Raw genomic sequence first — 20,171 nt, 5'->3', positions numbered from 1 at the left:
AAGTCTCAGGGGAGCTTTCTGTAAGTGTCACGGGGAGCTGTGGCTGTTATTCCACCAGAGAGGAAAAGCAAAAGACCTCCTGAAGGTCTCAGAGTATGTTTTGTAGCTAAACAATGAACAACCTTGGCATTGTTTCAGAAGGGGCATTATATCAAATAAGTTCTTTCTGTGTCGACTGAAAACAAGGAAAAGCAAAGCCTCCTTTATATAGTGCAAATTAATCACTATCAAAACACAGCTGCTGGTTTAATTTGGATACTAATTTACTTATAGCTTGATTTTACCACTTAAAATGAAGTATTGTCGCCGAGGCAACAATGCGAAAGTATGTTGTTGTAAGCGACCTTTGAATCATACAAGCTCCACTTGTTTTGTCAAATAATTAATCTGATGTCCAATGAGTCTCCCACTGCCCGAAGACCTCTGTGATCTTCAGATGCGACATTTTGTGTTTGCAGATACTTGATTTAGTGCGCCACTGTCGGTCCCGGCTCTGCTCGGCTGCACTAACAAATGATAAGCACAGCCAAGCAGGACCAGTGAGATTTGTGTGTTTGGTTTGTGTCATGGGAAGCCTGTGGTGCCAGCTGCCTGCCAGAATCTCACCCTAACAACTCAAATACAGTAGGCAATAATCAGTTCATTAAAAAATTAAGCAGCTAAAAAGAACCATTATGGTGATTGAAAACACTTGCTGGTGCAAGTATTTCCCTGGCCCAGCCTACAGCTGGCAGTGGTGTAGTGGAGTTAGAATTTGTCTGTGTGTAACTCCAGGGGGTGACATTTACCTGAACTGCGGTGTGAACAACGCCCTCTATGGGTTGTGAAATATGGTATCCCTGGGTTTTGTATAGTCCTCAATTTTTCCCCCCTTTCACAGTATCCTATTATTATTTAACACATTTGTTGCTGTGCTTGACTTAAGAATTTGTTTTGTCTTCTTGATCTTAATATCCCAAAGGCCTAGAGTATCTATGGCAAAGAAGAAGTATTTATTTAACTTGTTCATTGAATTAAATAAAGCATAAATATATTTTCTCAATCCAAAGATGTCAGCTTTTGTGCTTAAACAAGTGAGAACTTTACAAAAATACTCTTTGTATTGGTATGTCCACTCAGTGCTAACATTGTAATAGATGTTCTGGATGCAAATGAAAGAAGACTAAATCAAGCAGGCTAAGTCAAAAGAAAAAATGAAGTTTTTGATTTGTGTAATGGAAATCCAGGAATGAGACCCATCTGGCTTCAGTCACAGTCAAATCCCTGGACCTCAGTCGTGACTGCACGTGTTCTTGCCACGTCTGCAGCTCTGTCTTCCTCTGTTGCTGTTCGTGCCAGCTTGCTCTTTCCATTTCAAATCAAGATGGCCACAATAGCATCACACCCTGACCCAGTCCTTCCAGCAATCATTTTATTTCCATTACAACAAAATCGTAGACTTCATTTTAATTACACTGCCTTGGGTCATGTGCTCATCCTGAACCAATAATTGTGGTCAGAGACTGGAATGCTGTGATGGGCTGGAGGGGAAGTGAGTGGGAAACTGAACCACATGGCCTGAGAGTGTGGGAGGTTTTCAGTTACAAAACAAAAAGAAATAGATTTTGGGGAAAGAAGAACATGTGTCAACTACATCATCCCTCATTTAGCAAGTGGTGAAACTAAGACTCCAAGAAGGTATGTGTCTTGACAAGGTGTGTCTTCTGACTCCGCGGCCAGTATTTTTTAACATCATCTTTTATTCATTCCTGGGCATTTCTAGGTTTGTAGGTAACTAGCAATGAGGATATTTATTTTAGACTTGTAGCGAAGTGCTCTGAGGGCACTGAAGTGTGAGAATCAGAGAATAGGTAAATTGATAATCAGAATCATGAGAATATTTTTTGCATCTTTAGCTGGGAGGATTCAGCTCCATCTCCTAATTTATAAAAAAGGCAGCTTGAGTTTTCTGATAGATCATCAGAGGGGAAGCTTTTCCTGAAATGCTGACAGTGACTTCCTCAAAAACAGTCAAATGGTTGCTTCTCTGCACTCCAGATTATTGAAAATATTTTGTTTGTTTTGATTTTGATGTGGTTCTGGTTTTGGTAAGAGTACAGTGGCACTTTGGCCAGAAGGACTGTGTGTTTCAGAAAGCCATAGACATTTGATTTGCCAGCAGCCCACACTGCCTAGGAGACATTTTCATTTTTTTTTAATTTTTTTAATTAAATCATAGCTGTGTACATTAATGTGATCATGGGGCACCATACACTGGTTTTATAGACCATTTGACACATTTTCAGCACACTGGTTAACATAGCCTTCCTGGCATTTTCTTAGTTATTATGTTAAGATATTTATATTCTACATTTACTAAGTTTCACATGTACCCTTGTAAGATGCACCGCAGGTGTAATCCCACCAATCACCCTCCCTCTGTCCACCTCCCCTCCCTTTCCTCCTTCCCCCTATTCCTAGGAGACATTTTCATAAATGCTGCATGATTCTGCGTCAGCATCCACACAGTTCGGCACACCCTTGAAGACCACATTTTAGTTTAACTTTGTCTTGTTTACTTTTCAATTCACTTTATGCGACAGTGGCAGTCTATCTTGAAAGTACAAAAAGGATAATGATTTCACAAGAACTTGAATTGACCCCACGCAGAGGAAGTGGGAGTTAGGGGGCCTGCCCTAAAATCAACCTGCTTCTTTAAGTAGATTTGAAGAAAAACAGAGCATGAAAACAACAAATCAGTAGTCCCTGCAGGAGGAAACACAGTAACCAAATCCCATAGTTTATCACATCTTCATGAAACCTTGAAATAGCTCAAGGAATTTATATTGTTTCTGAAAGACATGTGAGCCATGCTGACTTACCCTGCCCCACTGTAACCCTGAAATCAATCCACTGCTCTCTCAAACTTTGGGAAAATAATCTGCTATGAATGTCAGTGAACTAGCTGCATTCCCAGAATGTGTTTTCACTCCCCAAATTTACTGAAGTGAAAGGCAGAAAGGAACCGCCTTCCTGAAAATAACCACATGTGCTCAAAGTCTTACATTTTCCAACCCAAATGCGTTTCTGATAAAATGCTGCCTCCTTAGCATGAGAAAACCTTGTTATCCTGTTCTTCCGCAAACCATTTGCCTCCTTTAAATTTGCAAAGATGGTCGATTCTTGTTTCCTTTTTTGGACGTTTGATAAAAGAGAGGCCTTGGAGAAAGGAAATGGATACGGCTCCGAGAAATCTACCTCCTGTAACACAAGAAGCCACAGCTGGACTCTTGGTGCCCCTGCTTTAACACCAATCACTCTCCTCTGATTCAGTTTACATTAGCTCGTAAGCATTGTTTCATGTTATAGATATTCTGAAGAAGCAGAGTATAGGCAGATAAAATCCAAGTTAAGATTTCTGGCTCATAAATAACAGTAAAAGGTGGTGGTTAAATATTGCAGTTAAATTGTACACCTCAACTTGGAATCTTTTCCTTCTATTCCTTTTGCAAATTTTCTGTTTATTTATTTGACAATAATTTTAACAGTTCTCATTCCTGCCTATGGAGCCGTTAGCAATTTTCCAATTGGTTATACTGTTCTGTGCTGCTTATATTTTATTGTTCCTCTTCGTATTCTGGATAATGACTTGCTAAGTCTTTTTTCTTTAACTTACAGATTAGCTTTTGCAGGTAACTTTAAGCAGTTTTTATACATATAGTGATTGAATAAATTAGCAAGTAATGCAAATGAAATAGTAATAAGAACATAATCATTGGGATCTCTGAAGAGACTTGTAAATACACTATTATAATCTTAGGTTTCAAAAAGTTAACATCTGTTTCCCATTTTGAATTATAATAAAGAGATGTTGGTCCCTCCATGAGAAACTCCACAGAGCTGATTATTCATCAGGTGATTCTCTAAGTCTGTCTTTTGAGTGTCATCGAAGGAAATTTATACTAGTCACTAACTGTATAAATCTCAGGCAAGTTCATTCACTTCTCTGTGCCTGGTTTTTCAACTTTAAAATTGAAATAATGACATTACCTATGTGCTATCGTGAGAGTAAAATGAGGGAAAATATCTAAAGTCTTAGTGGGATGCCTCGCCTTTTGTAAATACCTTTTAAGTGTTTGTCATTTTTTTATATGTACAATTATTATCAGTCAATTAAAAAAGAAAAAAGAAAAAACTGATATAATAATGTTTCCATACTTACAATGTGCAGTGATCAGATCAGTTAATTAGCATATTAACATCTCAAACTTTGATTATTTCTTTGTGTTGAGAACACTCAACCTGAGAAAACCTTGTTATCCTGTACTCAATAACACTTCTAGTTATTCGAAATTGCATAAATATAGTTGTTAATGCTAGTCATCCTATAGTGGTATAGAATACTTAGAACTTACTCCTCCTATCTAGCCATAATTTTCTGTTCTTTCAGTGCTGTTGCTAATTATAGTATTGTAAGAGAATTTTCTTCATACATAAGTTTTCACTTTGGGGGGGGCAGCCATACATAAAACAGGCTTACAAAACCAGCAGCACCTGGATTCCGTTCCTAGTTCTTCCATTAAACAGATGGATAGGCCAAGCGTGGTGCCTCAAACCTGTATCTTATTGCTTGGGAGGCCAAAGCAGGAGGATCACTTGAGGCCAGAAGTTTAAGACCATCTCAAGTAACATAGCAAGATACCATTTCTCTCTTGAACAAACAAACAAACAAACCCGGAGTAATTACTCAAACTTTCAAAACCCAAGTTTTCATCTATGAAAAGCAGAGAGAGTTTTAAACAGTTGTATCCTGGGCAGCACCTGTGGCTCAGTGAGTAGGGCACCAGCCCCATATACCAAGGTGGAGGCAAGAGAATTGCCTAAGCCCAGGAGCTGGAGGTTGCTGTGAGCTGTGATGCTATGGCACTCTACTGAGGGTGACAAAGTGAGACTCTGTCTTTAAATAATAAAATAAAATTTAAAAAGTTGTATCCCATAAAGTAGCTGAAAAATAAGAAGGCAAAATTATTAAATAATCTAGAAAAAAATGGCTTCACATAGAAAACTTCCCTTACATTTTTTAGAAACAATATGAGCAACAATTAACTGAGAAAGCACTTCTCTGGATATAAGAAGTGATGGCAGAGCCCATCCTTAAATCTTATTCCTTACTCCTTTTTTCCCCCTAGAGCTGAACAACTTTGACTAGTGAAAGAAGTTCCATGCCTGATCTTTACATTTTTAATAAATAAAAAAAAATATTTTCAGCTTATTTATTCAATTGTGGAAAACAACTCTAAAGTAGTTGGCTATTGGCAAGTGTTTTTTATCTCAACAGAGAAAACATTTAAGCAGGGCTCTATTCTCTGACTTAATTCCTTATTTCCCTCAACTTCCATTTTTGTCTTCTTATGAATGTATAATATTAGCTGCTTGATTCTAATGTCCAATATGATTCCCAAAACAGACTTACTGGGGATGAGTTCAACTGTACTGGATGGTTAATCCTTTTCTGTTTTGGGTGTAGAATTAAATACAGACCTCAAATAAAACTACTTCCATACATAATATTAAATCTTAAAAAGTTTACCTGACTTTAAGCAAGACTAGAGTCCTTGGAACTTTTTATTTATCTGTAGACTTCTAGAAAATAACGATTTTATGGCTATTGAATCATTTTTCATATATCAAAATCGTCTTTTTCTGTGGCATTAAAGTAGATTTAGGTCTCGCAAGATTTTTTATCTTATAAAAATAGCTTAGCTCTTTTAACTTCATGTAATAATGTCAGGCTGGGCTAAAGTGACAAAGAATGCCTTAAGGGGAACTTTGAATGAATAACTTTAAAGGAAACTATTTTCACCAAAGACTTGTCCAGATTTAATTAGTTATTGGGGTCAAAGGGAGGGAGAAAAGGCCAGAAGCCTGAAGGGATTGCAGGAGTAAAGTCTTAGGGCAAAGTGAGGCCTCACATGGAGAAGGAAGTGTTGCTGCTTGAAGGTTTAATAATTTTGCGACCCAATGTCAAGTATTGTGATTTCCAATGGCAGAGGAGGTGAAAATGTGAACCATTAGCAATCCTGTGCTTTTCTAAAGGTAACTCCTACCCTACCACCTTCTTTAGAATATTGGGTATATTATCTTTCAAAATAATAAATTTTGGAAGAGTATCATTTGTTCCACCCAAAAGAACAAAATGCAAGGGTATTGCTTCACAATCAACATTCTCGCTCATTGAGCAGAGTTAACTCTTTTCTTGCAAAGTCGTAAAATATGAATCATATCATATTCCATGTGGAAACTATGATTTTAAGAAAGAAACACATGTGGATCCAGAATTCAACTATTAGACCTAAAGATAACAATGATGGTCATAAGGATTGTGGTACTTGTTCGTTTTTGTTACAAAACACATCTGCAGAAATTTTGATGCCATGTAAATATTATCAAAGCCATAAACGTGCAGTGTTATTTTCTTGCAAATATTGAATGATGCTAGCTCATACAAAATATAGTATAGTAGTTGGCGCCTATTAGGTTTATGACAGCACTGACTTTTATAAGTGATAGATTAAGTGAGGCAGAGAATTTACTATAAAAATCAGTACCCAAGGTACAGAACTACATACATAGCATGATCTTGTTTGTCTTTTTTCAAAAATACTATGTATCTATTCACACACATTTACACACACTTGCCTTTTTAATTGTAGAATTTTAGCTACTAAAATATATTAATAATGTATTTGTTTAATAAAGAAAATATGATAGGATAAGAAACGCAATAATGCATGGAGTAGGTCAAAATTAGAGCAAAGAAACTATAAGGTAAATTCAATGAGGGGATTGAGAAGTTGTCACAGAGCTTGCAAAGTCAGAAAATATACTGCAGAGCTGTGGAATATTGGTACTGACTTGAGAGGTCTGGCCCTGCCACCTACTAGCTTTGTGATCTCAGAAGTCACTCAGACTGGTTGGGCTTCAGTTTTCTCTTCTATGATATTAGACAGTTGTACCTACTCTGCAATTCTGTGAAAATATTAAATTATACAATAAATTATTTCTCTATAACCTCAAGAAATGCTCGCCCATGTTTCTGCATGCTGTAGTTTGTGACTGACACTCAGCCAGTGCGACAGGTCACAAAGATGTGAGACATTTCTCTGAGCATCTTTTTCCCAATTTTGGAAGCCAGGCCTCCTGCCCACAATCTTGATACACAGTTGTGTTGGAAGCACAAACTCTACAGTACTAGGGCATAGCGCCTTCTGGAAGCTCTGCTGTTTATGGGAATGGTGGCTTCACAACTTGGATTTTTGTTTACACAATACAAATCTATCTATTAACCCACTTACCACACTTAGAAAAAGCAGTGAGTCATTGGGAAAGTGGCTAGAAACAACATAAATATTCTAACTCATTGTTCAGTGTTCTGTTCAGCAGCTCTTAGTGATGCTTCCAAAGCGGTACTTGAAAAGAAGCATGTTTGGCAAGTGATATGGTAACTGAAGGTTGTATATATAAAGATTGCTTATGAGAAAGACAATTTTAAAATTTTATTTATAAGTTTTATCCTAAATTGTAAAAGGAAGAGAACTAAGAGATAAAAACAATTGTGTATAGGAAAGATAAGGAATTGTAACAAGGTGCTAAAGTAAAAGCTAACATCTCATTTATTTCAAAGTAAGAAAGCAAAGAGTACTGCCTTTTATATTTTAAAAAATTGGGAAACATAGTTTGAGGAATTTCTGTGTCTTTTCATTAAACTCAGCAAACTTTGTCTTTTGTTTTTTATTTATCTTCGGTCCTGCTACATACCAAGCATGGATGGTACTGCAGCCTCATAAAGGAGAAGCACATAAACTTGTTCAGGTGTTCTATGTGTTGGGGGGGACAGAAAAGATCAATTTGACATAGTACTATGTGATAAGTGCCATGGGGTAATGATGTGTGTGATGTGGTGTAAGCACAGGAAGAAGGAAAGAAACCCTTGCTGGAAGGCTTCAGAATGAATTGCTGAAAGAGGTGGCATTTAAGGTGAACACTGAAGACTAGAAGTTCATCAGGTGCAAGAGAGAAGAACATAATAGGCAGAGGGATTAAAGGGGCTACCACAGCTCAAGTATGCTTAGGGAAATGAAAGAAGCTTGGCAAACACAATAGCCATACAACAAAACACTGAGGCAAGTACAGTGGTTATCATATACGGAGATCTTATCTTGTGGTCATCCCTAAGCTATATCATTCATATTACCTTATTTCCACATTGCCACCACGTTGCTATAGCTATCCATTTTATTGACATGGAAAGTGAGAGTAGGTGAAATGTCAAGAGTCACATACATAATAAAGAGCAGGGTTGAGATTCAAATCTGGGTCTTCTGGGTCCCTTAGACCACTTTTTGGAGCAATTAAATAATTCATAGTTTATGAGAACACAAAGTCTGTGTATTCTTTCTTAGATATAGACAGCTTTGCAATAACTTATTCAGAAAGTACATATTCAACTCCATGACTGTAATAAGCACCAAGTATACAAAGATTCATAAGAGCTAGCTAGTTAGTCGTAATGTTAATACAGAAGGATTAGAAACATGTATAAGCTTCTAACAAAGTTGAAAGAGGGGTAGGAGAGGCAGGAGGTAGTTCTGAGTTGGCAGAGGTGAGGAGAGTCATAGAAAACTTTCTGGAAGAAATGATTTCTGAGCTAAGGTTCAGAGCATCAGCAGGATGTAAATAAAATAGGAGAGAAAGATTGTTAAAGACAGAGGTGTAGAAACTGTTTCTTGTATACAAAGGATAGTATGGGGTCTGTATTTTTGGAATGTTGAGCCAATGCTGGGGGTGGTGAGAGGTGAGGATGGGATTATAGGCAAGCCACAGATTGTGCGTGCCCCATATACCACGTTGACAGCCTTGCATTTATCTTATAGGAAATGAGGAGCTATGGGATTTGAAGCAGAAGAGTGATTTAGATCTTGCCATTAGATGGGAAGCAAAGGACATCACTTATGAAGCTTTGAAAATCTTCTGGTAAAAAATGATGGTGACTTTGGAATCTAAACCACAGAGAAAGAGACAGATTCAGGAAGTATGTAGGTCATACAATGAGTAGGACTTATTTATTTTTTTGTTGTTGGAAGTGAAGGAGAGGAAAGAGCCAAAGACAATTCTTAGATTTCTTCCTTGGGGCAAGTCTATGATTTTTAAGTTTTCTATGCTCATGACCCTCATTATGGATTTACAGATAATCTGTGCTTTTCATGTGTGTTCACCACCTCACAGTCTAGCCAGGTAACAAAATTACAACTGTACCCCATAAAATTAGACAAATAAATTTCAAAAAATTAAAACACACTTTAATCTATATGGCTTTATCATTATAATTATTTTTAGTATCTTAAATTTAAGGAAGAATGTTGTGTCATATAAACCTAGTATTTAAAAAAAAAAACACTAACTCAAGTATTCTTGTATTCAACATATTTCTATTTTCTTTTCATAGTTTACAACATTATACATTTAATTCTTGTTCTTACTTTTGTCTACTTCACCACTCTGGTATCTCATATCAGTTTATCTTACTTATGAGTTCTGAATTTTTAGGAAAAACATTTTTTATGTGAAACCAAAATGGCATGTTGTTGAAATTTCGTGAAGCTGGGTTATGGGTCCTTGAGGTTCTTTGTTCTATCATTTTGCATATACTTAAAATTTTTCATTATCTTCAAAATGTTATTCAATTTTTTGACATAGATATAGACAGATAATATTCAGATCATTCAAGTTATCATAATACATAATCTATCCATGTAGATTTTTTTCATAGCTCTTGAAGTAAGTCATCACTTTTAGGTGTGTTCACTTCAACTGAGAAAAAAGTTTTAGAGCTTACTTATTGCTTGGGAGAGCTGACCTCAGTAAAAGTAACTGGGGCTCTCAAATTGCATTAAAGGATTTTTACAGTAGAATAGCAAGGGATGATTTTATCTGGGAAGATTAAGAATAGATTTTTGAATGGACTTGAAATAGTCATTGAAGAGTCAATAGGGAATAAGAGATTATGCACAGAGTAAATACATAAAAGTAGAAAGAATTTTAAAGGCTGCATTTATGGAATACAGAATCACCAACTTTGGCTTTGGTGGAGTATATGTTAAATAAACTAGAAATTAAGCAAACTTTTGGTCCTATGATGTGGAATGCTGAAAGTTTCTACCAAAAGCTATTATGATTCCATATTCATTTGGGAACGTTTAATGTAGAGATATGGTATAGGTGGAATTGAGAGAGTAAAGTCTCCAGAGCAAGGCAAATCAGTATCAAAACTCTTGTATTCATCAAAAAAAAAAAATGATAAGAACTTCACCTTAAGTACTGGTGATGAAAAAAAGAATAGGAGTTAGTGATGAGCGAGGCAGTGCTGGCTTGGTATGCACTGTACTTGGCAATGGATTGGACCTGATGGGAGGACAGAGTCCTCAGCTTTTAGGTGATTTTATAGTAAGAAATAAGGAAGTGAGTCAAAAGGAGGAGCTAGTTTTAAAGGGAAGATAAATTCATTTGATGTTGGGTATTGAACAAAATGGTAAAAAATTCTGACCCCATAAAACTCCAGGTTTTCTGGGAGGTAAAAGGAACAGCTAACTCAGTAAATTTGAGATAGTGGTAGATGATAAGAAGATATCAAATAGAGTGAAGTATTCTTGGAAAGAGAAATAGACTTGAGATAGGGTAGTCATGGATCTCCAGGATATCCAGGAGATGTCTTGAGCTGGAACCTAAATAGCAGTAAGGAGAGGAAATATCCTTCCTAGAGCAATGAAGGGCAAGAGTAAATGTCCTGGGTGGGAATGAGTTTGGTGTGTTCAAACACAGATGCATCAGTCTGTCTGTCTCAGGTCAGGAGGCTTGAAAATGAGACATGGAAAGTGACAGTAATCAGATCAGGTGAGCCCATTAGCCTTGGTAAGGAGTCTGATTTCATTCATAGGCAATGCAATGGAAATTCAAGGGTTTTAAGAAGCAGGGCAGGAGCAGGCGAGGATCATGGAGTAGAAGTTTGTGTTTGTGACATGATCTGATAATGGAAGCCACTGTTGGGATGAGATGCCCCAGGGAGAGACTAAAAGAGAAACCTTGGTAAGTATCTGCCTATTCTCAAACAGCAAAGAAGAAAGAGAAAGGTCAAAGAGGTAGCACGGGAAACAATATGGTGCTAATGTACAGTCCCTAAGAGAGGAGGAAGTTTCAAAGAGGAGGGAGTAGTGCAATGAATTCAAGTGTCAAATGAGGCCAAGAAGTTCCAGAGGCGCTGTATTCAGAGGTATCATCTTATTTCCCACTCACATGTTTCAGATTCAACTTCAATTATTTAGTGAGGGACTACATTTATTCCAAAGCTATGCATACCTTATGATAGATGGCATTAAGATTTACATAGAAGAGATAATCTTTTAGTGTGGGATATGCATACTTATACATAGGTCATTACTAAAGTTTTATATCAAACTGTGTTATCCATTATTTCACTTCCAAGAAACACAGCTGGCAGCATCCTTTCTGATTCACACATGCGAGTTTCAACCAGCAAGGCTTATTGCTGTTGCTGGGAGGGTTGCATTTATTAATGTCCACAAAGACTTTATGTTTCCTGATTTTTGAGTATCTCAAAACTTTTGTTATGACCTCGTACATACTAAAGAAACAATTTCTAAATTTGTATATTTCTATTGTACCTTATATAAGGATTTCTTCCAAAGTCTCATGATTTTTATTAATATAATAATTCCTATACACTTCTATTTTATTCTTTAGAGCCTCTTTGGAAACAGCAATGTAAATTGAAAGAAAAAAATCCTGAAATCTCTGCCAAGCATTGGACTAGACATGGGTTGCAGAAACGAGTAAAATAACACTGCCCTCATCCTCTGAACATGCTGTGTAGTTTAGAAGAACGTGAATATGGAGGAGAGCTGGGGGGGCTGGGGGGGGCGGCTCCAGGGAAGATCAGAGGATTGTGGAGGATTGTGTGAGAGTTGTGACAGAGGGCAGGGATAAAGTCGTGACAATCCAATGGTGTCAGATTGGCAGTGATTCAGTCAAACACTAATGTAGGTGTAGCTCTGGGAGAACTCAGCTCTGCTCTAAGGACTTCCAATTGACTGAATCACTCTACAGCCATATTTTCTAGTATAATGTTCCTTTGTTAAGGTCACTAGTTGTGTACCTAATCACATCTACAAAATACCTTTAGATTAATGTTTGATTGAACAACAATAGTTGGGAACTTGGGCTAAGCAGACACATAAAATTTACCATCACAGAGAGTTTTCCAGGCAAGAGATCAATGTGCGTAATGTGCATATTTTATAATATCGAATTTAAAAATCTTCATGAGATTCTTTTTTTTTTTACATTTTTGTTTATTTTTATTTTTTATTTCAGAATGTTAGAGGGTATAGCTGTTTTGTTTACATGCTTTCTTTTTGTACAGATTGGGTCAAAGTTATGCACATAAGTGTGCTTTTCACCCAGATAATGTGCATTGTGTGAATTTACTGAACCCCTCCTCTGCCCTCCCCCAGCTTGATTGCCATTGAGATTTACTTACAGGTGTGCACTTTGTTTAATTTTTGTAGTATTCTTCTGCATAATCATTTTTTATACTTCAAATTCTAAGTAATAGTACAGGATTTGTACCTCTAACCATTAATATATATATGTATTTTATTATTAATATTAAATCATAGCTGTGTACATTAATGCAATCATGGGGCACCATACTTTGGTTTTATAAACAGTTTGACACATTTTCATCACACTGGTTAATATGGCCTTCCTGGCATTTTCTTAGTTATTGTGTTAAGACAGTTATATTCTACATTTACTAAATTTCACATGTACCCTTGTAAGATGCAACGCAGGTGTAATCCCACCTATCACCCTCCATCCACCCATCCTCCCCCTCCCTCCCCTTCCTCTCCCCATTCCCCAAATTCTTAGGTTATAACTGAGTTATAGCTTTCATGTGAAAGCCAAAAATTAGTTTCATAGTAGGGCTGAGTACATTGGATACTTTTTTTTCCATTCTTGAAATACTTTACTAAAAAGAATATGTTCCAGCTCCATCCATGTAAACATGAACGAGGTAAAGTCTCCATCTTTCTTTAAGGCTGCATAATCTAACCGTTAATAGAGAGTAAGAAAATGGTAGCATTTTTCATTAATCCCCTACGTAAGGCATTCCATACATCAACAAACCTTTCTGACATCCTAATGAATAATACTTATTTACTTTAATGAGTAATGTTTATTTACTTTAAAGTGAAAATCAGGCACTAATGAATTATAAATTATTAACATGGATGGTAATTATATAACCAGAATAATAGACCAATTTCTATTATAAACTTCTATACACATTTTCTTTCTAATTCTATACAAAATGGCCAAAAACTTGCTTTATTGGCAAGTTTTGATAATGGATGTCCTTCTAGGTCAACATTGATGAATCTGCCTTTTTATTTTCATTGACCACTGTACTTTTTGTTGGGTATTTCAGAAATTGTATAATCATTTCTCATTTGTGGTCGGTTGTTCTCAGTATCATGCAAATAGATAATTCCAGGTGCCTTTGTTGTAATGTAATCAATTTTTAAAATAAACAATACTGTGGTGAACATGTTGGAGTACGTATATGTTTACATTTTGATGTCATTTTGTCTGCACTATGGATTCTAAGAAGCAAGATAGCCTAGTTGGAATTGTGCAGAGATTTAATGTTTATGTACATCATCAAATTCTCTCTGCTGGTATATGCATTTATACTCTAGCCAATATATGCAAATACTCATTTCCTCAACTCCTCATCAATCATTAAATTTATTTTAGCAATCTGTTAAGCAAAAGTAAGTTTCATTTACAACAAAACATTGTTATAATGGTTAGTTATTGGAAGGGAAGGAATGTACTTTTGGAAATTCCTTCTAAGAGCACAGTATGGAGTGCAACTCAGAGGTGGAGACAGCAGGCAGGAAAACACTCAGGAGGATTTTAGATTAGTAGAAGTCAGAGACCATGAAGGCTAATTCAGGGCAGAAGGAGGTGCCTGTGTTTAGAGGTGCATGTCAGATAGCATGTTTACTTTGTAGCACTATTAATAATACATGGGCATGATTTGACAAGTACTTCTTTAAAAGAAAAAAATAAATTACTTTTAAAGTTTCAAATGATTCAGTACTTCCAAATTGTGCAATACATTTACAGCATTATATATTCAATGACGTGAATTTAAATGATGACTCCATTAATGTGTTGCTTGAAATGTAGACCATAGTCTTTGTCTTTCAAAGGATATTTTAATCAAAATATTAAAAATAAGCTGGAGTCTCATTCAAATAGTTAATTCCAGCTGCCTTTGTTGTAATATATCACGAATTATCTCTCTGATGGATGGGTAGCCAAATGTAGATAAAATTAGCTTTGCAGTCATTCATTTTAAATTGCTCTTGAATCATTTGGAAGTAAATTCCATTTCAGAAGAATATGCTTCAGGTCTCAGACAAAGAGATAATGGTCCTATATTTTATGATATAAGCAATAATAGTGTAAGTCTTATGATTCAGAAATGTAGAAACTTATGTATTAAGTTGATGAAAATTAAGGCTTGGAATATAGCAATAAAACCAGCAACCTAAAGCTTCCTAGATTGATGTTCAGAGCATAATATTTTCCTGTCAAGAATTAGCTGGAATGAAAGTCTATAAAAATAAAACATGGTGCAAAGCATTCCCTTTTTTGGATATAAATGAAAAAAAAAAAAGCCTCCATGAAAGAACAGAAAAGAAAACACTGAGATTTACTGATATGAAAATAAAAATGGCACTACTATTGGAATGTCACTAGTGAGTAATAGTGGAAAGTAGAAAATTAAGTCAAATGTTAGAGAAAGGTAAGAAGAAATAATGTTACATCTAAATTTTTAAAAAACTTTAATAGTGAATTCAGGGTAAGGATCAAAAGATTTGCTTTGTGAATTTGAACAAACTGCATGTAAAAAGCTTGTTCAACAATTTACTTAATCAAGTCCTTGTGCCCAAATAATGTGAAGCAGTCGGTATCAGCGCTGAGGTGTGCATTTGTACAAAATATGATAACTTAGATACCTGTGGCTCATTGCCAGAAATAAGTTCACAGTCTGAAGTTGCTGTTCACAAATTAAGTTCCCCTTATCACCCAGCTGTCCTTCTGGGTATACATTTATATTAAATAAAACAGTAAGGGGGCACACTCCCTGATTACTTGCTGAAAAAATTATATTGTTCTTTGATAGCTTCAAGTCTTACTGCATGACCTTAGTAGTATCAGAAAGTTTTTCTGCTTTTTCTTCTCTTTTTTGTAGTAAGTAATTGAATGTGTGGGAGAAACTCAACTAATTAAATAGCCTGCCAGCGTAAGGTAGAATCTCAAAGGTTCTTAACCCCCATGTATTATCTAGTGCCCTTAAAGTGTGGCAGGGATTTTGTTTGTTTTGGATCAGACCCATGGGTGGGCGTTGGAGTACTTTGAAAGTGAAGAACACGGATAAAGTCACCCACCTTCACTTGCCCCGCATTATAAAACACATTGGCTAAGAGATTGGATTAGAGCCTGGGTTTCTCAGTCTGAAAAAAAAAAAGTCTTCTAGAAAATTACCCAAAGAATCCTGCAAACACCAAATAAGTTCCAAAATGAATATCCACTCATAAAGATGTAATTTCATTTTTCAGACTTCTCCTGAAGTGGACTGCTCAAACTGACATTTGTAGACGGGGCCAGCTTCGTGGGCATGTGACCTGTGCTGTCACACAGGACCAGGGCTTAATTTAACTTAACATTCTGCTCTCACCATCTCAGAATTCTTAATAAATTTTTAAGCAGTCTCTGAATTTTTATTCCCCACTGGGCCACACAAATTTTGTAGCCAGACCTATTTGTTGGTATTACTATTATTATGACATCTTATAATTGTAAATGAACTTGAGGCTCTATAAATACTAAAATACCTTGTGGATATTTTAGGAATGATCAAAGTTGCCATTAGTATAATATTCATGGATTGATAAGATTTTGTTGAACCCCTGCAATGTGGTTGGCACTATGCTAGATGTATGGGAGACAATAATAAAAACAATACAGTCCCTGCTTTCAAAGAGGGTTCATTTCTAATGGTAAGCATGTATTGTATATATCCAATTTTTGGAAAATGGATACTAGTTGCATAAAACTGGCTGGCAAAGCTGAAAATTAGATTCTCCTGTATTTGTAAGAGGCAAAGCACAGTGCAGAGCAGCTAAATGTTCACATAGAGTAAGTACTTTGGCAATGGATCATTTTTTCCTTATTGAATACATGTAGATATAGCCATACTGGAAATTTACATAGTTGGAAGTTATTTTTAATTATTATTTTGCTTGGGGAGAATTAGCTTGCTTCTTTGATTTTCAAAACTTACTCAAGAAAAGAAAATGTTTTAGATAAAATTTCATTAAAAAACACTTTATAAAATACCACTCTATCAGAAATTAATACATTTAGGTGCTCCTTGTTTTTGTCTAGATCCAGAATCAGTATTGTCTTAGCATGATTAACATGATGGTAGGGCAGTCATTATCTGGATCAACTTTCATGGTTGAGTATGGTACCCATGCTATTGGTTGTAAGTGAGGAAGGCAAAGATTTCACAATATCCTGTGATAACATTGATAATCAGCCCCTTTGCAGTTTATCATAAATATCTCACTATAATTTAGGGTCATGAATTTTCTTTATTAATGTCATTCCCAACACCTGAATTGAGTATAGAAGCGAGACACCACATTGCCTACTGGATTTTTACGTAAGGCATGGACAATATTATATGAAATACTAATAAACTTATATGCTTAAGGCACATCTCTAGACTAACTTTAGGAAACTTGCAGAAACAAAAATGATATGTAGAGGAGACACTGGATTTATCACGTGGAGAAAAAAAACATTTCTAATGATAGAAATTACCCCTTCGTGAGTTGCATTTTAAGTGGTAACGAAGACCTTGGAAAGTCAAGACTGTGAAGCTGCAAACCAAGACAGGTTTATTTCTCTTTACTTTTTGTGATCATTTTGTCTTAAACTCAAAATTAAGCAAACACAAAGTGAGTTTGTTCATACGTTCTCTAAATGTATTACTAAATTATTCCTATTTTGTCCCTTCATCATTTAACAGAGTGGCTTTTGATGTGAAAATGTATGCACGACTTTCTCAGCTTCTGTTAGTGTTTTTAATAGTCTGCAATAAATTATCAGAAGAGATCCATGCTTTGACAAGACAGGATAATCAATTTTTAGAGTCTTTTTGTGAAGTTTTTTATGTAGGATATGAATGTAAAATGTTTTTGCTACATTTTTTTAAAAGAATAAGGTAACATTCAATCATCTGATATCCTGCCATCATTCCTTTTAAAGGAAAAAGTTTTATCTTAAAACAATGGCAGAAAGAAAGGCTTTTGATAGGAGGTCAATTAAGTTTGCAAACTCATCCTAGAAAAAGTGCTACCTACTTCATCCCTGAATCCTACTACAGTCACCAGATGGCCCAGAGGATGCTTCAAGGTGACCACACTGATGTTGTTCATCAGTGAGGTATGTAGCACTTTTTCTAGGATGAGTTCGTAAACTTAATTGCTCATCTTGTAGGATAACAGCTCTACTGGCCATTCCAGAAAAAGAATTCCAAAATTGATTTTAAGGGTGGACTAGGCCTGGCGTTGGTGCCTAGTTCCCCAAAGGGAGTACCTCAAAGGTGACTGTAGCGATATTCAGCCATGAGGTATGTAACATTTTTTTCTAGGACTATTTCACAAACCTAATTATCAGACCCCATATATTGCATATTTAAACAAATATATAGTTATTATAATGCACACACATTTTTATGTGTATGAACATACACTAATAGTGAAAAATATATATAGTTGACCATCTGCTTTCATGAATAATAATAATTGAAAACAACAGCTAACCTCCTGTAGAATTTAAGTCTTGTATTTTGTGGAGCTTTATTGATTATCAGCACTGTCCATCATCACATCTACCAGTAAGTGCTTTAGAAAAAAGAAAGATTGGATAAGGCCTTCAAGACATCAGTTTCATGCTGATGGATTTGTCAATAGTTCAGTTCCTCATGCCTTTGCCTCTCTGAGCTATGTTTATTTAAGCAGTCTTGAGAGTTCTTGCATATTGACTAAAGGAACAGAAATTGATGGAAACAGGTTATTCTTTAGTAAGCTGACAGTTTGAGTCCTTGATATTCAACAATGGAAAAACTAGAAATGATGCCCTGCCAAAAGAAAGCAAATTAAGGTAGTAAAGTGAGAAAGAAAGCTAGCTACAGGAAACATCATTTACATCTCAGTGTCAGGAATTTACAATTGTGCAGCAGCTTTGAAAGCTAGTTTTGTGCAAGATGCAAGTCAAGTCAATAAAAAAAGATAGGCAGAGACCAGATGTCATTACTTTTAACAGCTATCCCATGACTTAGATGAAAAGTGTCCCAGGCCAGGTTTCTCAGTGGACAGATGTCCACTTCACCAATGTCTATCTCCCCAAACAGAACAATTGAATAAATAATGGAATGAGTTCCAAGGTGACATCTGAGCTACCAGCTTTTACTAATACCACATCCTGTATCTGTTAAAGAATATATATATGTATTTTTTTAATAACTTGTAAAAATGTTTGCTTTTCACCTCAGAGTTTTAACCTTGCATGGTAGCCTAGGGTACTTAACTAATTTAGGGACTTACTAATAGTTTTGTTCTCCTCTATCCTGCCTAGGAAGGGATAGTCCATAATTACCAGGTGTAACTTACTAACAGTATACGGGGAAGGCTCCTTTTACCTTGACTTTTATAAAACATAATGGTAGGTTTTTATTTTATAGAGCACTTCTATGATTTTTTTTTTAATTTGGGATCATGTAGAACCTAAGTTAAAAATGTGCCTCCAGGTTCACAAACATCTCAAGTAGTTTTTAGGTTTTGTTTATTCAAGGCAATGGAATGTCAGGATGGGAACAATATATTTGATAATTTTCAGGTCTGTAAAAATGAGACTATTGCTCTTTATGACAGCTATCAGCAATATTCTAAGGAGCATATATGCTACTAGTTACGTAATAGCCTATGGTATTTGAGGTATCATTTCACAATAAGACTAAATAGCATTTATAGACTCTGCTGTCTACTCGGCCCTACTGTTGACTACCTTGATGTTATCATCTATATTTCCATAATTCTGAGCTCGATACATTTTTTTTTGGCTGAATGAATGAATGAATGTTTTATACAGTGTTATTTTTTGAAAATAACATTTGGCTTGAATCTGAACTTAAAGACCCTTAATTCATGTTTCTAGTATTCCTAGTCAGCTCTTTGCAAAGGATTTAAGGTTTAGCTCTAAGCTTACGCTTTTCGAAGAAAGTTTTCTAAGGGGTTTGCTTTTGCTTTAGTCTGCTATCAAGGGTAACACTGTGAAGTGGGAAGTGCAGTTAATACATTAGGACGATCACGGTTTTTGATTGAGACAAACTTGGGTCCCAGTTCCAGTTCTGCTCACTAGTGATGTGTTCATGTCAACTTATTCACCCTCCCTGACGCTGACTTCTGTTGTGTGTAAAAATGATAATCCAGATCCTTAACTGAGCAGCAGGTCAGGAGATCTAACATACTGCCTGGCACACAGCACATAGCAGGCATTCACGTCCCTCAATTAGTTCATTTATGAGTCATTATGTTTACAAGTGTAGCAAGTCAAAGGCAAGTTGTTACAGCATTTTGACCATTTTTCACTTTATTCTTGTTTCATAGACGATGACTTTTTTCATGAACTCCCAGAAACATTTCCATCTGATCCACCTGAGCCTCTGCCACATTTCCTCATTGAACCTGAAGAAGCTTACATTGTGAAGAATAAGCCTGTGAACCTGTATTGTAAAGCCAGCCCTGCCACTCAGATCTACTTCAAGTGCAATAGTGAATGGGTTCATCAGAAGGACCACATAGTAGACGAGAGAGTAGACGAAACCTCTGGTGAGTTTCCCATTGTACTGGGATTGCAGTTCATGATTCACTTACTGACTACTTGGTCCCATTGTCATACTATTATTTCAA

General features: G+C 36.0%; 1 protein-coding gene across 1 annotated transcript in view; it reads left to right on the top strand.

Annotated features, from left to right (window-relative positions):
- Positions 1-20,171, top strand: part of UNC5C (unc-5 netrin receptor C) — a 398,375-nt gene that overhangs the window by 208,890 nt on the left and 169,314 nt on the right. Inside the window, exon 2 of the mRNA XM_053609613.1 lies at positions 19,869-20,090. Coding sequence (XP_053465588.1) covers positions 19,869-20,090 — 222 coding nt within the window. The remainder of the gene's footprint in view (positions 1-19,868; positions 20,091-20,171) is intronic.

The sequence above is a fragment of the Nycticebus coucang genome, chromosome 1 (assembly GCF_027406575.1).
Source record: "Nycticebus coucang isolate mNycCou1 chromosome 1, mNycCou1.pri, whole genome shotgun sequence".
Taxonomy (NCBI): Eukaryota; Metazoa; Chordata; class Mammalia; order Primates; family Lorisidae; genus Nycticebus; species Nycticebus coucang.
Note: the sequence above shows the minus strand (reverse complement) of the source record. Positions and strands in the feature narration are given on the sequence as shown.